A 23,314-nucleotide genomic window follows, 5' to 3' on the forward strand; every position below is an offset into this window, starting at 1 on the left:
CTTTCTTCAATTCCTGTAATAAATTACAGTCTTTGACCGACGGTATGTCTGAATGGGAGATTACTCTCCAACGTCTCCTTGAAGTTGTTTTTTAATCAACCAGCAGGCGGCGCTTGATGACTGCATGATTGGAGCGGAGGCCGGAACCACTTTGTATCAGCGGAATATGTTCATTCTGTTCGCCTGTGCTTGAGTTGGCCTTCATTGCACTTCTTCTGATACATTTTTACAACACACGTGACAACCTTTTCCCATTCAAGCTTTTATTAAGCATTGGCCTTTGTTCTAAAACATGTCTACAAATGTTGATATTAATTCACTATTTCAAGAAATGAAGGGGTAGCACCTCTAATGCTGGAATATGACAAGGACATGACAACAGAGATAAAACACACCATGAAGAAGGTGATCCCACCTGTGACATGACAAGAGACACTGCAGAAGAAATATACCATTACGCAGCATTCAATAAATTCGTTACTAACTCACTTTCGGTTACCATATATTGTCTATTATTCCCTTGCATGGTTATTATTTTTTTGTTCAAACAAGCAACGAGCCCCGTTAGGAATAATGGACAGGTGAATTTGGATTCCGGTAACCATAGTGAGACATGAGAAACTGTGTCAAGTGAGTCTGAGTCTGCTCTTACCCTATCAGGGCTTAGAAGGTTTCACTTTCAAAATAAAAGCACCACTCTAATACTGAAACCCATTCCGTCGTACTTTTGTTAGTTTGTTTTTAATATTGAGACTTAAAGCCGGAAGTGGTCTTGTTAATAGAGCCACATTTACAACTCCTCCACCAGAAAAGCCTTTAATGTCGTCTAAACGAAAGAAACTTCTAAGTAGCTCGACAACTTTTCCTTCGACATTGTTGGACAAGACGTTATCGTTGCCAACGATATGTACAGTTAATGTTTCATCTTCCGACATGACCGGTTGATACAGCTAGTTTGGGCCCGTCTACTTAACGTTGGGTTAGTTGCGAGGTACACCTAACTGTTCAATGCATATGCTAGCGTCAAACGGATCCATAATGGACTTGGACTCCGAGTTGGTGAAAATAAAAGCACACTACTGTGGGTAAGTAGCTCACCCACGGAAAGTGGACGGTGGTCAGCCGATTGGCTGTGTCAAAGGGAAACACCTGTGGAAGACTTCCAGTTCAGTGGTGGTGTTATGGGTCAGTTGTAGGGTCTTCTTCTTGACGTCTAATCAGGGTTCGATAGATCAAGCTAGGTCACAGTGACTCTGCACCGTACCCGACCATTGTCTGCCTCTTCATCAAAAGAATTCGATTCAAGATAAGAAGAGTTGTACAGTGTTTCAGAAGCTTTCCCGCTGATAAGAATATTGATTACATGGAGCGAATATTCTCTTTCATTTTTATTTGACTGGATTAAATGCTATGGCATTAGTAGCAAGTTGTTGTGTGTCGTCTCGTGATGTGTTTTCGAACGCCTGAAGTTTGGCGGTAATTAGGTTGTTGGCTTGAAGCTTATAATTATTCATGTAATGAAATATGAGTCATGTTACTGCTGTGTCAAATATTAATTTCTGTGAGATATTTGCTGTGTTAAAGCTCTTATAAGTAACTTATACTTCAGTAATATCTCATGTGTACCCGTTCGTCTGACTCATTTCAGAAACGTTCCCTTCACCTTTGTGTTTTAAGTCCTTGCTCTGGTCTGCGCCACTTCTGTCAAATGTCCATTTTTACTTGCGTTGGTGAGACAAATCTTGCTCGTCGTAATTGAGACTATGATATGACACCTGAACCTTGCTCTTAACAAGACAATGCTGCAATGATGCGACTAAAAGTTGTAAAAGTCAAGTAATGTTATGGAAGGTCCTTGATTATGGAATTGTCTTATTTTGTCAGTTCCTTCTTCCAGTGTTTCTGCTACAACCACTGTGTGTGTGTGTGTGTGTGTGTGTGTGTGACCATATTTGCTTCTTTTCTATGATAGAAGTACTTACTGTCTTTGTATTTTTGCATCATATGAGCCTCTGAGAATAATGATGGGCCTTTGTCACTATTCTCTGACATTTTATTTGGCTGTTGATCAGATAATCATTAATCTGTGCACTTATATGAGTTTGGCACTTACAGTACCAGTCAAAAGTTAGGATACACCTTCTCTTTCTATGCTTTGTCTTTATTTTTATGATGTTCTACATTGTAGATTCATTCTGAAGACATCCAGACTATGACTGAACTCTGTAGTAAACAACATAAGTGTAAATAAAGCAAACTATATTTTATATTTCATATTCTTCAAAACACCAACCATTTGCATTGATCACAGCTTTGCACACTCTTGGTGTTATCTTCATCAGATTCACGGGGAAGTCAACTGAAATGTTTTTCAGTTAATAGGTGTGCTTTGTCAAATGTTTATTGGAATTTCTTCCCTTCTTTTTGAGATCATTGTTTTGTTGTGCCAAGGTAGTGCTGATATACAGTAAACAGCCTAATTCAACTCCATATTATGGCAGGAACTGCCCAACTTAGTAAAGACAAACGCTAATTACTTTAAGACATGACGGTCAGTCACTCTGGAAAATTTTAGGAACTTTGAATGTATTTTCAAGTGTAGTAACAAAAGCTAACAGACCATGAAACTGACTTTCCAGGGGACCACCCCAGGAAAGGACGACCAAGAGTTACCTCTGCTGCAGAGGATAAGTTTATTAAAGTTCGGGGCCTCAGAATCACCAATTAACAGCATCTCAGATTAAAGTGTGTATAACAGCTTCACAGAGTTCAAGTAGCAGACACGTCTTGATCAGCTGTTCAGAGGAGACTGTGAATCAGACCTTCAGGGTCAAATTGCTGCAAAACAAAACACTACTGAGGGAGACCAACAAGAAGAAGAGAATTGCTTGGACCAAGAAACACAGGACATTAAACCAGTGGAAATCTGTACTTTGGTCTGATGAGTCCAATTTCTAGTTTTCTGGTTCTTTGTGAGACGCAGAGAAGATGAATGGATGGTATCTGCATGTGTGGTTCCCACAGTGAAGCATGGAGGAGGAGGTGTGATGGTGTGGGGGTACTTTGCTGGTCACACTGTTGGTGATTTACTAAAATTCAAAGCACTCTGAACCAACATGGCTACCACAGCATTCTGCAGCCACATATTATCTCATCTGAACACACCTCCAGGCTATGAAAGACGTGGGCACAAAACAAGATGTCTGGACTTTGTAAGTGTCTGAGCAGAGTTTTGGCTGAATTTAGTGATCAGTTTCAGTGGTCTGTTCATTGCTTAGTGTTTTAAGGTTAATCTTTTTGGGTATTTGACCAAGAGGGAGAGTGATGGAGCGCTGCATCAGATGACCTGGCCTCCACAATCATCCAAAGTAAACTTAGTTGAGACGGTTTGGGATGACTGCAGAGTGAGGAAAAGCAGCCAGGTGCTGTATGGGAGCTTCTTCAAGACTGTTGGAAAAGTATTCCAGATGACAACCTCATGAAGCTGGCTAAGAGAATACCAACAGTGTGCAAAGCTGACAAAGTAAAAGGTGGCAACTTTGGAAAAAGGACTGCAGACTAAACCATATGCACCATTGAAACTACAACCTCTGACGACACAGCAATGGTTTTTAAATGACTTTGACCCAAACGACACAAGTTTAAAACTCGCCCTGTAACTTAAACAACAGCTGCAGTGTTTTTATTGATTCAGAGCAGTCTGTAATTGTCTCCATAGAAGCCACTACAAGGTCAACTATCAGACCAGGTTTTGTACACACACAAACCAGCAGTACCAAAGAGGAGGTGTATAATTCTGGCTCAGTGTTACAGGGCTACAAATAATCTTCATGTATGATTAATCAATCAGTAATTTGTAAAACTTTGTAAATATGGACACATGCTCATTATGACTCTCCAGAAACCAAACTGAGTCTTCATATTTGTCATTTTGGCCAACCATCAGGAAAGAACCCAAATACAGCCAGTTTATAATGACATGAAACTGAGCATTCTTTGAGTCGAGAAGTTGGGAACAGTTAATGTTTTCCATTTTTAAACATGATAGTGATGTGGATCTAGGGATGGTGATGTTGCTCGGGTTGCTAGCTTCTTTGTCAGTCCAAGACCTGGATCCACTGTGACTTTTTATGTTTCGCTTTTCATTACCATCTTTATTATGTTTATTTTTCTGTCAGTTTCTTCCTGTAGATGGAATAATTGATTTATCATTTCAGAACTAGTTAGCTGACATTGCCATGTCACTAAGGGCATGAATGAATGATGTGGAATATCTTCTGCATCCATGCTGGATTAACAGTAACAGGGTCCACAGTATACTGAGCCTGGCATACACTGGTTTCTCATGATTAAGAGATCAGAAAAGTTTAAACAGACTAAAATATTGAAGCTTGAGAATGAAAAGCCACGTTGTTCAATAGGTGATTAATCCAGTTAGCATGCTTAAAGGACCACAAAGCTCAAGCTAACAATGTGATGAGTTGTGTTCTGCTCTTTTTCAAATGTCAGAGAGAATGAGTTTGGGAGTGAATGTTCTTTAGTTTATCTGATCTTCGAGTTCTTTAACAGTGAGTTTGTGGGTAAGTGCTAATAGTCAGGGAACACTCTCACCACCAGAACCTAGGATGTTCCCTTTGTAGGACAGTTCTCCTTATTGTTGATATGTTACTGTAAATGAACTGCTGCTTCTCAGGTAGCAATTTACTGATGTCAAACTTACTAAAAACTCTGAACTGGCTCAGAAGTGCTTTTCAACTTAATAAGACCCTCAAGTGTATTTTCAGAGGGTACTGTGTTGGGTAATGCGACCCTGTTAACATCAATCTAATCTGTTCATTTTTTTTTTTTTTTTTTTTTTTTTATGAATGACATGGTTTGTTGAATATGCATTGAACATTCATGTCAGACTGTCTGTCACTGTCTTGCTGTTCACACAAAACTTTGGCTTAGACTCTATATACTGAGCAGACCAAGTGGTGTAACTTTAAGATTTAGTCTCTGGACTCGGTCACTATATGAAAAGTCAATAGAGCAACTCAAATTTTCAAGTTTTTTTGTGATTGAGAAGTGGGGCTGGTGTAATACATGAGTTTTCAATTCATCTTTCCACAAAATGCTGTATTTCTCTTTAACTAAAGGAGCCAAACTTCTCAAAACTACGATATTGTCTAAACCCAAGTTACCGTACAACAACTTTCACCAAATAAAATACAGGCAAAATTTTCATTTAAATTAGGAAATGTCGAATTTAAGAATAAGTGAAGAAGATAATGAATCGGACCTGACATTTGTTGTCATCTTGACATTTTTGAGATTTAATATTGATAAAAGAGAAATTTATGGCAGAGAGGGTTAGAAGTTATCATCAGTATCTGCTAAAGAGTTATAGTGTTGCTACATGAACTGCAGTGACTTATTGCAGTGTCTTATTGCAGCATAAATTTTACAGTCAGACCAACTTTAAACAAAGGCTCGGAGCAGATTAGCAACCAAGAAGTTGTTCAAATTGCACACATATTTTATGTCGTCATGCTCTTCAATGTAGATTATAGTAAACAAGGTCCTCATGTTCCAGACACAACTTTGTCTGCTTCCAGTCATAGAGAGTGAGCAGATACATAGAGAGAGATTCTGTAAGGTCAATGGCCAAAGTAAAGGTAAAAAGACAATAAACAAAGACTATGTGAGACTTCAGGTATTTTTTAAACCTGATTTTCAATTCTTTTTTCCAATTAGATTCTTTTTGGAGTTTCACATGGTTTAATAGTTATAAAATAAACAGATAAGAATGCTGGACATTTTCTCATTAAATCCAGAAATTCAAGTAATTTCAACCAATTATCAGCAGCCATATAAGAAAAAAAGAGAGAAAGAGAAAGTGTTTTTTGTTTGCATTCAGTAATAGTGCAAGACAAGTGAGTCACAGGAAGACACGTGTGAGACATGACAAGCCAAGAGAGAAACAACAACCAAAGACAGGATAGAAATATGAAAATAAAACCTCAAAGTAAAATTACAAGATGACGTAAAATTACTATGCACAAAAGGAGGTATATATGTGAGTAGATGTATGGGGAAGAGAGAGACAAGAGGGAAACAATGAGTCTTAATGATAACAATTATAACAATAATAGGGAGAGAGCAAAAGTGAGAGATGAGAAAAAGAAAAAAGGCTCGTATGGAGCATCTGGGTTGAGGACATGTCGGGGTGGAGCTGGGACAGAATGGGACAGCTGGATCAGGCAAGAGTTTAGTTTATTAATTAATTAGAATAAGAATAGTTTTAAAGAAAAATGTATTGAAGACAACATATTGCCAGTGAAACTCGTATCATGATGATATTGTGTCTAGTCGTTGTGTACCATTGGATGTGAAGCTTACTATCAATCCCTGAAGTGTATTAGTTTTGTCTTGGTGTCCTATGCCACATAGACTGCACTGAAGAGCTAGTACGAAGCCTGGGGCTTACTGCACTGACAGTGAGCACAGACCTTATTAGTATGACAACAAAAAGGAGAGATGAAGTAGGAGACCCTTGTAAGACACCATATGTCTGTAATTATATCAAAATGTCACATAAGCATCATTAAGATGTTGGTAAGGGTGGTATTGATTAAATGTCAAGGAGTGTAATAAACACAATAAGATAAGATGAAAGGCAAAAGTTAAAATACAATATCATACCATACTCATATAGTCTTCACATTCATTACATCAAAGCTACTCAGCTAGATCTAATTTGATATACTGTACATTTCATGTATGTAGGCATAACCTCACTGTGTATGTGTGTGTGTGTATGTGTGCACACGTGCATGTGCAAGTGTGTGTGTGTGTGTGTGTGTGTGTGTGTGTGACATCATTCCACCTTGACTGTGAGGAGCAATGCCTGCTGAGAAGCAAGCTGTCTCTGCTCCACCTTGTCAGAGTCCAACAAACACTCACCATAAACACTTTGCGCACACACACACACCCAGAAACCTGTTAGACACACTCCCATAGGCCCAGTGACTGTAGCTCCTGCACTAATACATTTAGAAACATGTTTTAGGTGGGGATTTTTGTTTACAGTATAAAGCACATACATATTTGGATACATATCTGGCTGCACGTTTGGCCCAGTCTTCATTCAGACCTTGATTCTCAGCAGCTGCACTGTTGAATGTGAATACATACTGCCCACAATGTCACATTCAGCCAGCAGCAGCGCAGTGAGGGTTGATGATGAAACTGAACACGCACACCCTTATTTGAAATAGTTGTCCACTGATAAGGGTCTTTGAAGGCCAGTACTGATATGAACAGGGTTCCCACATGTCCTGGAAAACTTGGAAAACAATTTTTCAGTCATTGAAAACACATGGAAAATGAGAGAAGAAGTAAAATCTTGTGTTGCCCTGGAAAATTATTTCAGCTTTCTATTTTCCTATAGCTCAGAGTGAACTACTAGCATATTTATCAGAGCTCCTCAAGACGGATAACATTGTTATCTGAGAAGCAAAGTTATATTCAGGATAGCATATTAATGTTCAAATGGTAGTTTATGGACCAGAGTATTTTGAATAGGCTGCTCTCAGTCATGTTGTGGTACTGTGAACACACCCCCAAGTCATGTCACATGATAGCTCACGCAGACTGGATGACGGATAATAACTTCAGTGGCCTAAACTCTGAACAGTGTGAGTTACATTATCCTTCAGATGGAAATATTAGACACTGCTGGGTGGTAACTGTGGTAGTTTTTATTAGGTTTTTAGATTAAAGTTGCTTTCTTCACACCTTGCTTTAAATGGCTGAATAATTGCTAATAAATAAATTGCTTAGCATGTTTGGTGCAGTTGCTAAAGTTAAGTTAATGTGCTTGCTTGCTTGTTTTGCCTGCAAAGGTTTAAGGTGCAAAGGTTTACTAGGTTTTGAGCATTGATATAACAGCAATGATTTGCTATATAAAGATATAGTGGAATAATGGCATCCTGAGCAGAAATGAAGTCACACTCCTACTGTGTGTGTTGTAATCTGAGTTTCTCTGTTCTGTATTTTGGTTGCCGGACCAGCCATGCGTGCATGTTAGTGCATGTGAGTCCCCCCTGCTTAAAGTGTTGGCCCTTCTCGTGTTTGTAAAGACACACACAGCATTGTAAAAATGGGATGGTAGTATGCAAAGCGGTGCTAGTGGTGTCCCAAACATTCAATGAAATGATCAAACTTCACTTATCGAACATATTTTACTTGATGTTTAGTTAGCTAGCATTAGCAGGATAACTAGCAAGCTAATAATTATGTCACATGGATTTAGGTCACATGGCAGATAGAAGAAATAGCTTCTTTCCAAGATGAATGCATTACTAATTTTACTAAAAGAAATCTATACTGTAAAATCGATATTCCAACCAACAGAATAATAACCAAGATGTACTGACGCACCTCGTCATTTGACGTTGTTCACAACTGGATAACTTTGTTCCATGGTTTATCTCCTTATGCTGAGAAGAGGAAGGGAGGGGGGAGGTGTGGCAAACGCACCTATTTGTTATGGACTGAGATGCTGGTGCAACATATAGTGGCTGAAAATCTCATATATACTGCAGAACCTTTAAGGTTTGTGATTCAGCTCTGACTAGGAGCAATGGTTTCAAATGTGTGTTGTGGAGAGAATTGACGGGATAATAATGAACAGAAAGCCAGGGTCCAATAATGAGCTGGAGCCCAACTGTATGTGTGAGTCATACATGTGTGAACACCAGCTAAACCCCTTTATACTTTTGCTCGCCCTGTCTCTTCAAACACAATGCTCCAGAAGATTAAATAAAGCTTTGAATTGTACATTTAGGCATGTAAAGTTCAGGCGAGATCTGTCAGGACTCAGAATTGTGGGCTACTATTTGCATTATTGTTGTTCAGGCAGCAATGGTTCATGCAATTCATTAGAAAAAAGGGATTCACGTTATGAATTGTTAATAATGATAATCATAAATGTTATTTACATAGCACTTGACAAGCGTATAGCACAAAAAAACAAATTAAATACAATGAGGGAATACTATAAAAAATATATTGATTATGTTAAAGCAGAGCATTAAAACAAGGCAATTACAAAAATATCAGTAAGAGGAGATAGTTGTAAAAGTGATGACATTAAAACATCTAAAGATTATGTCTGTATGTTTTTTTTAGTCAGACTTCACAGAGAGGAACATATTAGTGTAATGTATGATCCCTGTCTGTCAAACCAGCTACATTATCACTGGAAAAGTCCTGGAAAATGATTTCCAGAGAAGAGTGGGAGCGTGATGAAGTTCAGCCACGTAGCGCTTTCTGTTTCTTTTCAGCATTCATAAACAGAGGGCAAACAAAGAATTTATGGTCATTGATTTCAACTGGTGTCTGTCCCAACTGTCTAGTTTACAGCTTCAGTATTAAATTTATTACAAAGACTGATATGTACTAGCAAAGCCTTCTGACTTGTCTTGCAAGCTTTGTTTTTCCAGTGTTTTCCTATGAGTTGTGATTCCTTTTATAACCAGAGCTCAGTCAGTACATAAGCTCATCCTTCATCCGTTAATGAACGGACACGTCTTTTGTCTGTTTTGGTACTTCTTTGGTACCAGTTTAAATGTGTTTGTAGCAATGATTACCAATAACTGTCAGCTACCTAAAGTTTGCATCAAATGTCTGGACAGATTCATCATTGTCCAGTTTTCTCATCCTTTGATCCAGCAGTTCCAGATGTAAAACATATGCTTCTGTACTGAATTTAAGCAAAGTCCTGGTGTTTAGACAACAGTCAACATTTGAGAACACTAGGTTCTTTTGTTAAATTTAGAATTGTGAACCTTTAAAAACTAACTACTAAGTCCTCCACACCGACAGTTGTGTCTGGTCTGCTGCTGGGGGCACTGTTCCCGGGTCCCTTCAGCCTGGCTGGGCGGGGGGCTCCCCACGTTGGTGTGGGGGTCCACCTGTCTGTCGGAGGAGGGGGGGCCTGTGGTCATACCCTTGTGGTCATAGTCTGCGATGATTTCTCTCAGTGTGGACGGCCTCAAAGGTGGCGTTTTTCTCGATCCTCAGTGCCTTGCCATGTCTCACTACTGTGTGTGTGTGTGTGTGTGTGTGTGTGTGTGTGTGTGGTTGTGGGTGTGCATATGTACATACGGAGGGTGGGAGGGATGGGTTTTCTGTTTTTCTGTTTTCCTTTATAATGTTTTTAACTGTTGTAAAGCACTTTGTGTTACATTTTATCATGTGCTATATAAATAAAGTTTGATTTGATTTGATTTGATAATGTTCTGAAACTATTTCCAGAATTCTCCAAGATTCTTGTAACTGCCTGGATGAAAAATATTGCATCTGCTGCACAATGAAAAAGATTTTTATCCCATTTAGAAGCTCTGACTCTGTTTATTATTCCAAACAAGGTGACACCTGGAAATAACATGTCTTTGCTCCATTTAAGCAAAAATTCAACCATGTTTTTATGAGTTATATTTCTTTATATGAACAGTCAAGCTCATTTCCATTTTTTGTATCTCTCTCAAAAATGCAAAAGGTATGTCATTTCAGGCTACTTGAGTAGGAAAATAAATCTGCAACTTGTGAAATGGATTAAAAACCTTTTTTGCAATGCAGCGCATGGAATATTTTTATTATCCAGATGGTTAGAAGAGTCTGAGGATTGTGATATCACTTTCTGAAGAGCTTTGGGAGCTTTTCAAGGATTGTCAGGTATTTATCTGTCAGAAACAGATGCCTAACTTTATGAAGTGATAATAATACAGTATATTAGAGGCACAGGCTGGGGCTGCCATTATTTGCAGACTGCTATTAGTCCTCCTATGACCACAACTACAATAGCTATATTCATACTACAATTTGCAAGGTCAAGAGTAAACTCCACGCTCATTGTACATCTGTTTCCACAGCCTGAGTAGTTCCCCTTATGACAAGTAAACTGATCTTCAGGTCCAAAATCAGTGGCGTGCCTCTTTAATTTTGTCCATTTGTCCAAATTCTCGAGTGATACTGTTTAATACCTTTAAATTTCTTTCTGAATGTTCACTTCCATTCAGACTAGTGAACAGCCAACAAATACAACAGATATGCTCAGTGACCTGCATCCTTCCGCAGTCAATGTGCCATTAACTCTGTTGTAAACCTTTTCCTCTGTCTGTGTTTGCACATCCAGGTACTCTGTAAATACTATACCTACAGTAGCCAGATAACAGCTGCTAAATTAATCATCTGATAACTTAGGAGTGCGAGTGTAGTGAATGGATTCCTCATTTTGTTGTTGTTTTCTTGGAACCCCCTGAGGGATCTCTTGATCTCTGTTTCACTAAAGCAAAGTGACTCGATCTTGACATTTTCTGTGTGTGTGTGTGTGTGTGTGTGTGTGTGTGTGTGTGTGTGTGTGTGTGTATGTGTGTGTGTGTGTGTGTGTACATCCAGCGACATGTTGATCACAGACTTGGCAGCCACGGTAACCTTTGTGGAGTTGTGCGATGAGGTGAGAACAATGTGCAGCGTTTCCAAGCAGCAGCCCATCACACTCAAGTGGATCGATGATGAAGGTGGGTGTGCCTCAAGGTAAAATACTGTCCATGTGCTCTGTCTCACCTGCTGTGTCCTTCTATACTGTTGCTAAACTCAGGCTCCAAAATGCAGCATGAAAGCCCATTTCCTGGGCTTCTGGCCAGTCCAAGTCATTGTTGCCACATCATACTGCTGCTCATTTCCGGCTGTCCACACTTTGCTTCCGTAAGCAACATGTTTGCTGTGCTTTGAATTTCATCAGTTGCCGAGCTAGGTTTATTTATTTTTTTAATTAGAAACCTTTACATCTGAAAAAATGCCGCCTCCTATGTTGTAGCCACACCTTCAGAAAGATTTGAACCATCCATCCACAACAACTATAACAGCTAGAATCATAATAACAGTGAGAAGAATCATAATCAGTATGAGTCCGTGCAAGATTTTGAATTGTTTTTAACATGTGGGCCAGCAGTCATATGGTCTTAAGCCAGTGGTTCCCTACCAGAGTGTTGACACCCTAGAGAGTTACAAAATAAATCTGAGGAGTTGTGAGATATTTAACAGGACAAGAGAGCAGATAATAAACAGGTTTGATTTTTAGACTTCTTTTATTTTGGCTTCCTTGTACAATTCCACAATTTGGTGTCTTCAGGTCTCTTGAGGAGCAGGTTTGGATATCAGCAAATATCAGAGATAGTTACTGACATTATTGACATATTGATTGGGTGCCACACAGGGATCAGGGACTAATAACCAAACCATGGATACAGTCTCAAACAGGGGTGTTCACTTAAAATGTCAGTATTTAGGCACTATTTTCCATTTAGTTGAACAGTGAAGGGCTGAATCTGTGTGGGGATAAGCTAATAAAAATGGCTCTTAAAGTACTGACACAACCAGCTGGTATCACAACACATATGCACAAATAGTCACTACTGCTACGTAGAAGGACAACAGGGTTTATCTAACTTTTGCACGACCAATCAATAATCAATAATACTTTAATCAATAAGCATTCATAGTCCATCTACAACTACAATAACAAGCAGCTATAAGCATGAGCAATTACAGTGACAAGAATAAAGACAACAAGAAAGCATATGGCGTCTGTGACTCTGTGTGTGTGTGTATATGTGAGAGGGAGAGGGGAAAGAGAGAGAGAGAAACAGAGAAGGCAGATGGTGGACATGACCACAAGAGTGGCTACGTCACACCAGAATTTGAGATGGCGAGCTGGACCGTGAGAGTTAAAGAGGAATGAGATGCAAGATGGGGGATGTCGCTGTCATCAAGGTGACGTGGAGCCAAGCTGAGTTATGCTGCCACATCTGTGCATTTAAGGTGTGTGTGAATGCCTGTAAAGGTATGTGGATGTGTGCTTGTGTGGATTAGTAAAAGATACAAAACAAAGCAGGCACACTGAAAGACAGAATAGCTGTCCTTTTATCACCCAGAAACCCAGCACGCAAACTTGCTTTTGTCAGCCATGACACTGGTCTTTTAACTGAAAAAGTGCATCTTACTGGCTTTATACGCTGTGGCGGAAACTAACACAAGCACAGCCCAACAGCGTGGAACAACACAATTGACACAGGCACTCGGAAACAAGCAGCAAGCTCGATTGAGGTATTTCAAACGGCAACACCAGAACTTGGTGGTCTGTTAACTTCACAACAATGCAGTAAAGCTTATACATCAGTAAAGCAATAACACACTATGATTAACCTGTCCCTGCCCAGACAATACCCTCTTACTTGAGATTGCTTCGGGGAGCAATTAACATGTCTTTCATCCATCTGATATATCTGGTGGAGTTTCTTGCTTCAGACAGTTGTCAGCTGTTTTAACGTCATGTTGACCATTAATGGCAGCAGAGGATGGATGTTTGGAAGATCCAAACATGTTCAGTGAACACAACAGTCAGAGGGAGTGTTCCCTGGGCCATTTAAAGTGCGAACGTTTCATTATGGCTTGGTGAGACTACCCGATTTTTTGTCTTTCACAGGAGTCACTGTGTCACATCTAATGATCACAGCGCCATAAACTCGTGTCTTGGTCGAGTGACTGGCAGCATTACACATATGACCCAGACTATTCACAGCACATCTTATTTCACGATCATGCATGAGTTCAGATGTCATCAGGGAGTGAAATTGTTGTGTGTGATGCTGGCAGTCTTGTGTACCAAAAAAAAAAAAAAAAGAAGAGAAAGGAAAAGTGGAAATGGCAGCAGGTAAGAGGCTGAATGCACAGTGACAGGTAACGTCATTGCTGTGTCATAGGAACTCCCCTGAATCGGGTGGGTCTCATCCAATGGGAAACCAGGATTTGGATTCCAACCGAATCTTGCACTCAGGTGAGATTCACAAGGCCTGATGATGTTTTGGCAAGGTGTCATAGTTCAGGCTTTTGTGTGTGTGTCATGTGGCCCTCTCTTTGTTCACCCATGTGGTGAGGTCCCAACAGGGTCACATGTCAAAAATGTTGGGAACCACTGGCTTAACGTGTCCACATGCCATCTGCAAGATGTCCCCTTATATCAGATTTGTGGAAAGACTTATGATACCCACTCTCTAGTGAGTTTGACAAGGGGTTTTAGAAGCTGTAGTGAGTTGAGGATACATGGTCATATTTACTAAGGTTTTTGCACTAGGTTTTCAGGCACAGATGTTCTTCTCAAGACACAAGTGGTGTATTTCCTTGTTGCATATGCATTTAAGGGAATGGGAAATTAAGACATTGAGACATTTATTTTTGTGAAGATTCTCAGTCATCTTGGTCATGGTTACCTAAGGTGGGTTGAATTTAGGGCAGCTGGACTGGTGGACCAGGGACTCCCCACCTGCCAGAACTCAAGAAGCCCCTTGGTTGAGAGGCAAAATGTTTTGAAGTATCTACAACCAAGTCCAGTTGCCCTTGATTCAACTCTCCTTGGATAGACATTTACTTCACAAATATAAATCCTGTAACCATTATTTCCCCCACTTTATTATTACCTAAACAAATGTAGGTAGATAATTTCAGTTTGTGTACAAGACATGAGAAATCAAAACCTAGCCTGGAAATCCAAAGTTGCAACATAGTTAGGACATTTTTGGAAAGTGAGGACATTCAGGGTTGTTAGAGGGTTGATACTTGGTTTTAAGGGTTAGGGTAGAATTAGGTTTAGGCTAGGGTCAGAGTAAGGAATGGGGTTAGACATTTAGTTGTGATGGTTAAGGTCAGGCACTAGAAATGCATTTTGTCACCGAGTGAAAAGTTCAAGAGTGTGTGTGTGTGTGTGTGTGTGTGTGCGTGTGCGTGTGCGTGTGTGTGTGTGTAGGGGACCCTTGTACTATCTCATCTCAGATGGAGCTGGAGGAGGCATTTCGTATTTACAGTCGCAGCAAGAGGTCTGGACTGATGCTGCATGGTGAGTTAGCCCCTACTTCACTTTTTGTCATTACTCACAAAATAGTTTTGAACTATTCGCCACAATGGACAACTTCTGGAGATGTAAAACACCACAGAAAAGGTGCACAACTTAGCAAGCACCATAACATTTATTTACATTATTTTTATTTTCTTTCTTTTGCAGTGTTCCCCAGTACCCCAGAGCGGCCTGGCATGCCCTGCCCAGGAGAGGACAGTGAGTACATTGGCTCTGCTTTCACTCTCTACCCACAGGCAGGATTCCCAATTAGAATCAGGGGGTCAGAGTTATGCTGTGTCCTATATCATCATGTAGATAGGCATGGATACATAGGACCCAATGTGTTGTAACCAGCGTGTTAAACTAGGTTAAGAAAACAATGTACCTGGCACCTGGTGTTGGTGTCAGTGCAAGGTGGAGTTGGGTCAGCTTCTGTCATGTCAGTAGTGCCACATCACAGTTACATCAGCCAGAGGAAGTCAGCAAAATGAAGAGTTTACAGTGTTGTAACTGGTAGAATGGAGGAATCAGGGTCGAAATTGGATTCCTTAGCCATAGTTCCTGTGCCAAAAAAGTCCCTCTGGTGTACTTTCTGATGGTCCAGGCACAGACAACTGCCACCAAGCTTGCTAGATTGTTAACTGGCTTATCTCAATGCCACTGTAGTGGAAAGACAACAAATGTAATTTTCAGTAATGAGTTCCTGATTATGGGTGGGCTATATGGCAAAAATCTTCCGTCACTGTACATGCAGTTTAATAACAGTCAGTGTTGGGGGTAACATGTTAAAAAATAATGCGCTAGAGTGATATATTAGTTTTGCCAGTAACAATGGTACAATGCAACGTTTGCCAATAAGATATTAGTAATATTATTGGAATGGGTGTGTGTGAGAATGTGAATGAATGTTCTGCATTTATATTCAAATTGGAAAACATCCAGACACCTGATTATGAAAATTAATATTCAATTGTTAAAAAAAAAAAAAAAAAAAAAAAAAAAAGCAAGCTGCCTTTCTGTTGTCCAGTGATTCATGTTGTTTGTTTTGTTTTTTGTTAACAAGAAAATCTGTTGAATTCCGACACATTTATTAGTTTCTCCTGTTTTAATGTCTGGTGAAAATAATTTCAGAGTAAGATGTGAAAATATTCCGGCACAACACCAGGTTTTTGCTGATTTTTATTTAGTCTCTGTCGAGTTTGAATGAAGTGTGTTTTATGATGATAAAATGACTGTTTCTGTGAAAGAAGTCTGGCAGCTTTAGTGAGAGTGAAATAACAACTATTTCTGGTTAAACAAAACTGATTTTACTCTTTACCAAAAAGGTCTGTCTCTGTAGGGACCCTTTCCATAATGTTGTCAGACACTTAGAATAACAATCTGAGCCTGTCAGTGGCAAAAACAAACACTCTTTGTGAACATACATCAGTGGTTCGCAAATGCCCTGAGCAATTACATTGCAGCTGCCGACTGCATCGCTGTAGCTCAATGTTGAAAAAACTTTGAAGTTGAAAACATTGAAGTCTTCCAGGACATGTGGACTGGCAACAATTCTGCACACAACGTCGCTTTTGAGGTCTATTCAGAGATTTTTGAAGATATTCAGGTCAGGACTGTGAAGGCCATGGCAAAACCTTCAGCTTGATCCTCTTGAGGTAGTCCATTGTGGATTTTGAGGTGTGTTTAGGGTCATTCTCCTCTTGTAGAAGCCATTTTCATTTTCAGCTTTTTGTGCAGTGTAATGTTTGCTTCCAGAATTTGCTACTATTTAATTGAATCCATTCTTCCCTCCATCATTGAAATGTTCCCTGTGCCACTGACTGCAACACAAGCTCAAAGCATGATCGATCCACCCCTGTACTTGACAGTTAGAGAGGTGGTCTTTATAAAATTCTGCACCCTTCCTTCTCCAAACATACCTTTGCTTATTGTGACCAAAGAAATTCTATTTTTACTTCATCAGTCCACAAGACTTGTTTCCAAAATGCATCAGACTTGTTTAGATGTTTCTTTGCAAACTTCTGACGCTGAATTTTGTTTGGAGAATGCAGAAAAGGGCCATCATATTTGTGCAGGTGTTGCTGCACAGTAGAACACTGCACCACCACTGCAGAGTCTGCTAAATCTTACTGAGAGTCGTTTGCAGTCAGATAGGGCTTTGATTTGCCTCTCTAGCAATCCTACAAACAGTTCTCTCTGAAAGTTACTTTCTCGCAGTCTCTTCTTCTGCTGTGCGTGGCAGACCAGCCTAGAGGTGCATTACCACCACCAACTGTCGCTCTCACATTACGTAAAAAAGTGGCATGCAGTTCTGCTGCCCAAATCACTTTATCTTGCAAGGCAGCTGGATTTGTGAGATCACAAGATCACTTGAGAATCCAGCTTTGATTTGCTAGCATGCCCTGAATATCTAGCAGAGGCGGTAATGGAAGGCTCCCACAGTGACAATGGTATTGCCAAATCTCTAGTGGTTGACTCATTTCTACCGTCTCATAGTATATACTGTCATATCGCTCAACCCTACTACTGAAATGTGTCCACTGTAACATTTTTTTAAATAAAAGCCACATCATTAAACTGACAGCCAATGTCGTCTTTAAGATAACACTCATGCAGACAGTTGTAGTCAGCCATCAGTAAGCATGGCAGCAGATAAGCTTGCTAGCGCTAGCTCAACAACCCCTGTCTGTCATGTGAGCCTCTCCTTGCAGGTTGTAGCAGTCCATCGAGAATCTCAACTATTGTTGCTGGCTAGCGTTAGTACTGTATTACTTGTTATCCAGTTGGTTTAGCTCAACAGCCATGGCTTGCCAACTAGCACTGCAAGTCACTTGTCACCCTGTCTTGAAATCCCCAGCACCACCTATTTCATGAGGCTGAGCAAGTGAATTTTGTTGTGCTGCTCTCTCGTCTGACCGGACAGTGAGGATGGTCTTTTACTGGGCTCATGCAGTGTTGAAAATACAGCCTCTGGGGAGCATGATTTTGCTCAGTAAATTTCTTGACAAAGATATATTCCTATCAGTTGGACAGATTGAAACCATCCATGAGTGTTGAATATTTCTTGGGAGATTTTGGCCTGATTGTTGAACTGCAGGTCAGAGGTCACCAAACATTAGGATTCATTCTCTGCGAACCATGACTATCTGCAGCAAGTTTCATGCTAGATATTGAAGGGTTGTTACATGGTGCAAACTTAATCTAAATAAATCTGTGTGTAATTAGATGTGATGCTGCACAACAGCAATTTTTTAGCAGCTCGATGTAAAAAAGCTTAAAGATCGCATAGAAACTTTAATATCAGTTCAGTTATTGTTGTGTAAATGTGACTAGTCACTGTAGTCTTTGCTGCTCCGTCTCTCTCTCCCCCCTCTCTCTCTCACTCTCACGTACTCCCATGTTGTTGCTGCGCTCCCTCCCTGTCTATTTGCTGTGACAGCATGTTTCAGCAGCTTGTGGACTACACTCCTGTGTGTGTGTGTGTGTGTGTGTGTGTGTGTGTGTGTGTGTGTGTGCGTGTGCGTGTGTGTGTGCATGTATGTGTGTATTTTTGATGGGAGGGGAACCCTGTGCCTTTTCCCTGGGGCAGCCCACTGGTTTACTGCGTGAAGAGCGTGAGTGTGACTGTCATGCTGTAGGTAGGTGATGAAGGATACACACATGTGCAGTGTCACACGCACAGCAAGTTAGTATCTATGTTTTGCGTAAAGCTCTGCTTGTTGTGCTCTGTGGGTGATATGTAATATGACACAAAAGTTGTAACTGTGGCTGCCTGCTGTGTTTTCTCCAGTTTAATCCTCATTTGTTTGCTGTTGATGTTCTTGAGTAGAAAGAAGAGGGACAGATAGAGCTGATCTTTTCAGAGGAGAAGGGAGGAAATAATGTGGAGGAGGGAGGGGAACAGTGTGACTCATTCATTTTTAGAATGTGTTTGTGTTTTTCAAGGCTAAATATGAACTGATATCTCCTGAAAATTTAAGCAGTAGCTAATACTCTGCAAAGGTATTGAAACAGTAAAGGGTCAGTTCATCCAAATCACAAAAAACAGAACATATTAACATAATTTTCCCTGTGGAGGATTTAGCCATGAAGATAGTTTTGGTTCTTTGGTGATTTTGATTGATTGCCCTCCTCATGGACTTGCTCTCACCCCATTATAATAGAGTTGAACAGAATAAATATGTAGTATAGTAGCAGGTACAGCAGTTTGGAAAAGGATGCTGCTATTGAGTATGTGAAATTTCATTCAACACAGAGAAGATAATGTTGATATTCATGACTAGAAGGTGTTTTTTTATGCTCTCCCCATCATAGAAAGTCTCCATCGTGATAAAAAAGCAAAACCAAAAGAATATTTAATTGCTCCAGTGAACCAATATTACACAGTATGCACAGTAGTAAGGCAGGCTATAGGAAAACTTTAAATCAAAGGAATACCATATGTGGGAAACTGCATGTCAGAAGTGTGACTTAAATACCTAAACTAGTTTGAAAAAAGTACAACAAGAAAAATAAATGGTCTTGCTTTTTATTAACTTATGGTTCTTGACTTTTCAGACCATCCATGAATTATATTTGACATGTAACAGATGCAAGGTGCATGACTTGTATCATTGTTCGAGATTTAAATATCAAAAGTAGAAACAAGTATTCAAGTCAAAGTACACAGTATGTGTGGATGTATGTTGTAGTATTGGGGCTTTCAACAAATTTGATTTATCACCATTTTGCGATATGTTTTTGCGGTGAATGTAGTAATACATCCAGTCATTTTGTGCAGTTTATCCTCTTACTGCTTCTATGACTCTAAAACTAGATATATTTTGATGTAGACTGAGGCAGTTTAAAATTTATTTTCAATTGTGCCGCATTCCATTTTGCAATAATGCTCTTGTTTCGTCTTTTGTTATGAATCCAGTGCACCCCTTTCCTTTAGACTGGTGTGTTTTTGCCCCTCCCCAAAAGCCCAAACTCACACTCAGGCAGGGCGTGGCATGTTTAGTGCAGCTCAGTACGGTCAAGTGAGCGGTTATTTACGAAAACCCTGATCAAACCAATCGGCACTTGGATTTTGATGCATGTCTATCCATGCTGTTATGGAACCTGTACTTGGACTGACCAAAACATTAGAGAGTCACATTTCAGCAATCCTTTTCACATTTTATATTTATAGTATATCATATATATTATAATACACATCATGTATTACCCAAGTCTTCATATTTATGATGACATTATTATTATAACATATTTAGTTCTTGTAAATTGTCCTTAGTTTCATTATATTGGAAGTTCAAGGAAATCCACTGCTAAAAGTACTTTTTTTTTTTTTAAGTTCAATAAATGCATGTTTCCAAAGTCAGTGAGTATTTGTTTTTATGAATTGTGATCTCAATATTGACCAAAACAATTGTAATTATGATTTTTGTCATAATAGAGCAGCCCTATTATAGTGTGTTATGAACTGTTATTTAAAGTTTATGTACTGCTTATAAATGCTAAACAGGGAGCTTAAGATTACCCAATACCTTTTTTTGTACTCACTTCACTACTACTACTTCACTACATTTATTTACTGTGAACTTGTGTTGTCACATTAAACTGCAGTTCAGTGTTTAACATGGTTAAGCTCTATTAGCTCTGTCAGCTGTATGCTATTGGCTCCATTGCTGTATTAATGCCATTTGATAGCTCTGTTAGCCAAACACATTGCGGGACTCACCGGCTGACAATAGCTAACAGCTAATTAGCTCTTCCTGCCAATTTCAACATGGATTTGTTGCCGGTGAGTCCCGCAACACATTGCGGGACTCACCGGCTGACAATAGCTAACAGCTAATTAGCTCTTCCTGCCAATTTCAACATGGATTTGTTGCTCACAACGTAGCATTACTACATACATACATACATACAGAAAACCTTTTAATTCCCATGAGAATCAAGTTTAAGGTACAGATGAAACAGCATTTCGCGAGTATCTAGCTTCTATATCATGAGGTATTTCCAAATGAAACAGGACAGGCAGGCTGGACATAACTAGGGCCCTATAAGTCATGTTGAAGAGGTCCTCTGAGAGTGTGTGTGCTAGCAAGAGCTCATCACTTGAAAAAAAAACTCACAAAAATGCAACCACATCAGCAGATGCAAGACTTTAGTTTGTTCAAGACTTCATGGCTGTATGTGCAAAGGCAGATATTCTGCTGAAAAAATCTTTTCTGGTCAAGCTTTGTTGACAAGGAGGATCACTGTCCAAATGTGAGAGGACCCTTGGTCAGACCCACTTACCTGGTGTATTTGAGCTGAATGGTGCATTATCAATCTCAAATTCATTGATATTAATGAGGTTTTGAATATTTTCTTATGAACTGTTGAAATTTTATTCATCCACCACGATTAGACACCCATTCTCATGACAAAATGTGCTCAAAGGACCAGATTTAGGGCAGGGTTGGGGAACCTCTAGCCCCCTGGCCGTATAGAGATTGTAAGACAGTTGGATGGGCCGTGATAAGAAAAAGATACCCAGTCCCTGATTTAAAGGGATCTATAGGTAGAATATGGCAGAAATTGAATAGAATATTAGTACAGTGTGTTTCCACTAGTGTGTAACCAGAATCAGAATCAGAATCAGAAAAGCTTTATTGCCAACTACGCTTTTACACATACAAGGAATTTGCTGTGGTGAAATTGGTGCATGACGCATCTACTAAAATAAGAGCACAAAATATAACAATTTAAATATATATACACAAGTCTGTTTTTTGTTGTTTGCTATTTTCCGGAAACACAGTCTGTTTTTCAGAAAGAAGTCCAAGTTGAGCGTTAATGTAACGCATAGAGTTGTATTTGTATCAATGTGACAAAATGAGTCCGAGGTGGAATGTGAAGAGTGTCGGGGGGGTTCCGGGCCTTGTTGATAAGGCTGACAGCAGACGGGAAAAAACTGTTCTTGTGGTGTGAGGTTTTGGTCCTGATGGACCGCAGCCTCCTGCCAGAGGGGAGTGACTCAAAGAGTTTGTGTCCGGGGTGAGAGGGATCAGCCACAATCTTTTCTGCACGCCTCAGGGTCCTGGAGGCGTACAGGTCCTGAAGAGATGGGAGATTGCAGCCAATCACCTTCTCTGCAGACCGAATGACACGCTGCAGTCTGCCCTTGTCCTTGGCGGTGGCAGCAGCGTACCAGACAGTGATGGAGGAGGTGAGGATGGACTCAATGATGACTGTATAGAAGTGCACCATCATTGTCTTTGGCAGGCTGAATTTCTTCAGCTGCTGTAGGAAGTACATCCTCTGCTGAGCTTTCCTGATGAGGGAGCTGATGTTCGGCTCCCACTTGAGGTCCCGGGAGATGATAGTTCCCAGGAAGCGGAAAGACTCCACATTGTCAATAGTGGAGTCACAGAGGGTGATGGGGGCAGGTGAGGCTGAGTTTTTCCTGTTGTCCACAACCATCTCCATTGTCTTTAGAGCGTTGAGCTCCAGGTTGTTCTGGTTGCACCAGGTCACCAGATGGTCAACTTCCCACCTGTAGGCGGACTCGTCGCCATCAGAGATGAGTCCGATGAGGGTGGTGTCATCCGCAAACTTCAGGAGCTTGACAGACTGGTGACTGGAGGTGCAGCTGTTTGTGTACAGGGAGAAGAGCAGAGGAGAAAGAACACAGCCCTGGGGGGATCCGGTGCTGATGGTCTTAGCGTCGGAGACGTGTTTCCCCAGCTTCACGCACTGTTTCCTGTCAGACAGGAAGTCTGTAATCCACCTGCAGGTGGAGTCAGGCACGCTCAGCTGGGAGAGCTTCTCCTGAAGCAGAGTTGGGATAATGGTGTTGAAGGCAGAGCTGAAATCCACAAACAGGATCCTAGCATGGTTCCTGCGGAGTCCAGGTGCTGGAGGATGAAGTGGAGGGCCAAGTTGACTGCATCATCTACAGACCTGTTGGCTCTGTAGGCAAACTGCAGGGGGTCCAGGAGAGGGTCAGGGATGTCTCTGAGGTGTGAGAGCACAAGGCGCTCAAAGGACTTCATGACCACAGAGGTCAGGGCGACGGGTCTGAAGTCATTAAGTCCTGTGGTCCTTGGCTTCTTGGGAACAGGGATGATGATTGAAGACTTGAAGCAGGCTGGCACATGACATGTCTCCAATGAGGTGTTAAAAATGTCTGTGAACACTGGAGACAGCCGATCAGTGCAGTGCTTCAAGGCAGATGGGGAGACAGAATCCGCACTTGATAACAGAATTGTAGTGTTTTTGTTACCTTAGAATGAGCTCTGTATATCTACAGAGAGAGCTGCACTACAATGTTTCTACAGTAGCCCTGAACAGAGAGACCAAACACTGGCTCTAGAGAGCACCTATCGCATTTTCAGTTGTCTG

The 23,314-nt window shown here is 40.4% G+C and overlaps 1 protein-coding gene across 1 annotated transcript in view; it reads left to right on the plus strand.

Annotated features, from left to right (window-relative positions):
* Window positions 1-756: 756 nt before the first annotated feature.
* prkcz (protein kinase C, zeta) overlaps window positions 757-23,314 on the plus strand; it is a 127,866-nt gene continuing 105,308 nt past the window's right edge. Inside the window, exons 1-4 of the mRNA XM_076741891.1 lie at window positions 757-1,085; window positions 11,446-11,567; window positions 14,852-14,941; window positions 15,107-15,157. Coding sequence (XP_076598006.1) covers window positions 1,009-1,085; window positions 11,446-11,567; window positions 14,852-14,941; window positions 15,107-15,157 — 340 coding nt within the window. The 5' untranslated portion in view covers window positions 757-1,008. The remainder of the gene's footprint in view (window positions 1,086-11,445; window positions 11,568-14,851; window positions 14,942-15,106; window positions 15,158-23,314) is intronic.

The sequence above is a fragment of the Chaetodon auriga genome, chromosome 10, assembly GCF_051107435.1.
Source record: "Chaetodon auriga isolate fChaAug3 chromosome 10, fChaAug3.hap1, whole genome shotgun sequence".
NCBI lineage: Eukaryota > Metazoa > Chordata > Actinopteri > Chaetodontiformes > Chaetodontidae > Chaetodon > Chaetodon auriga.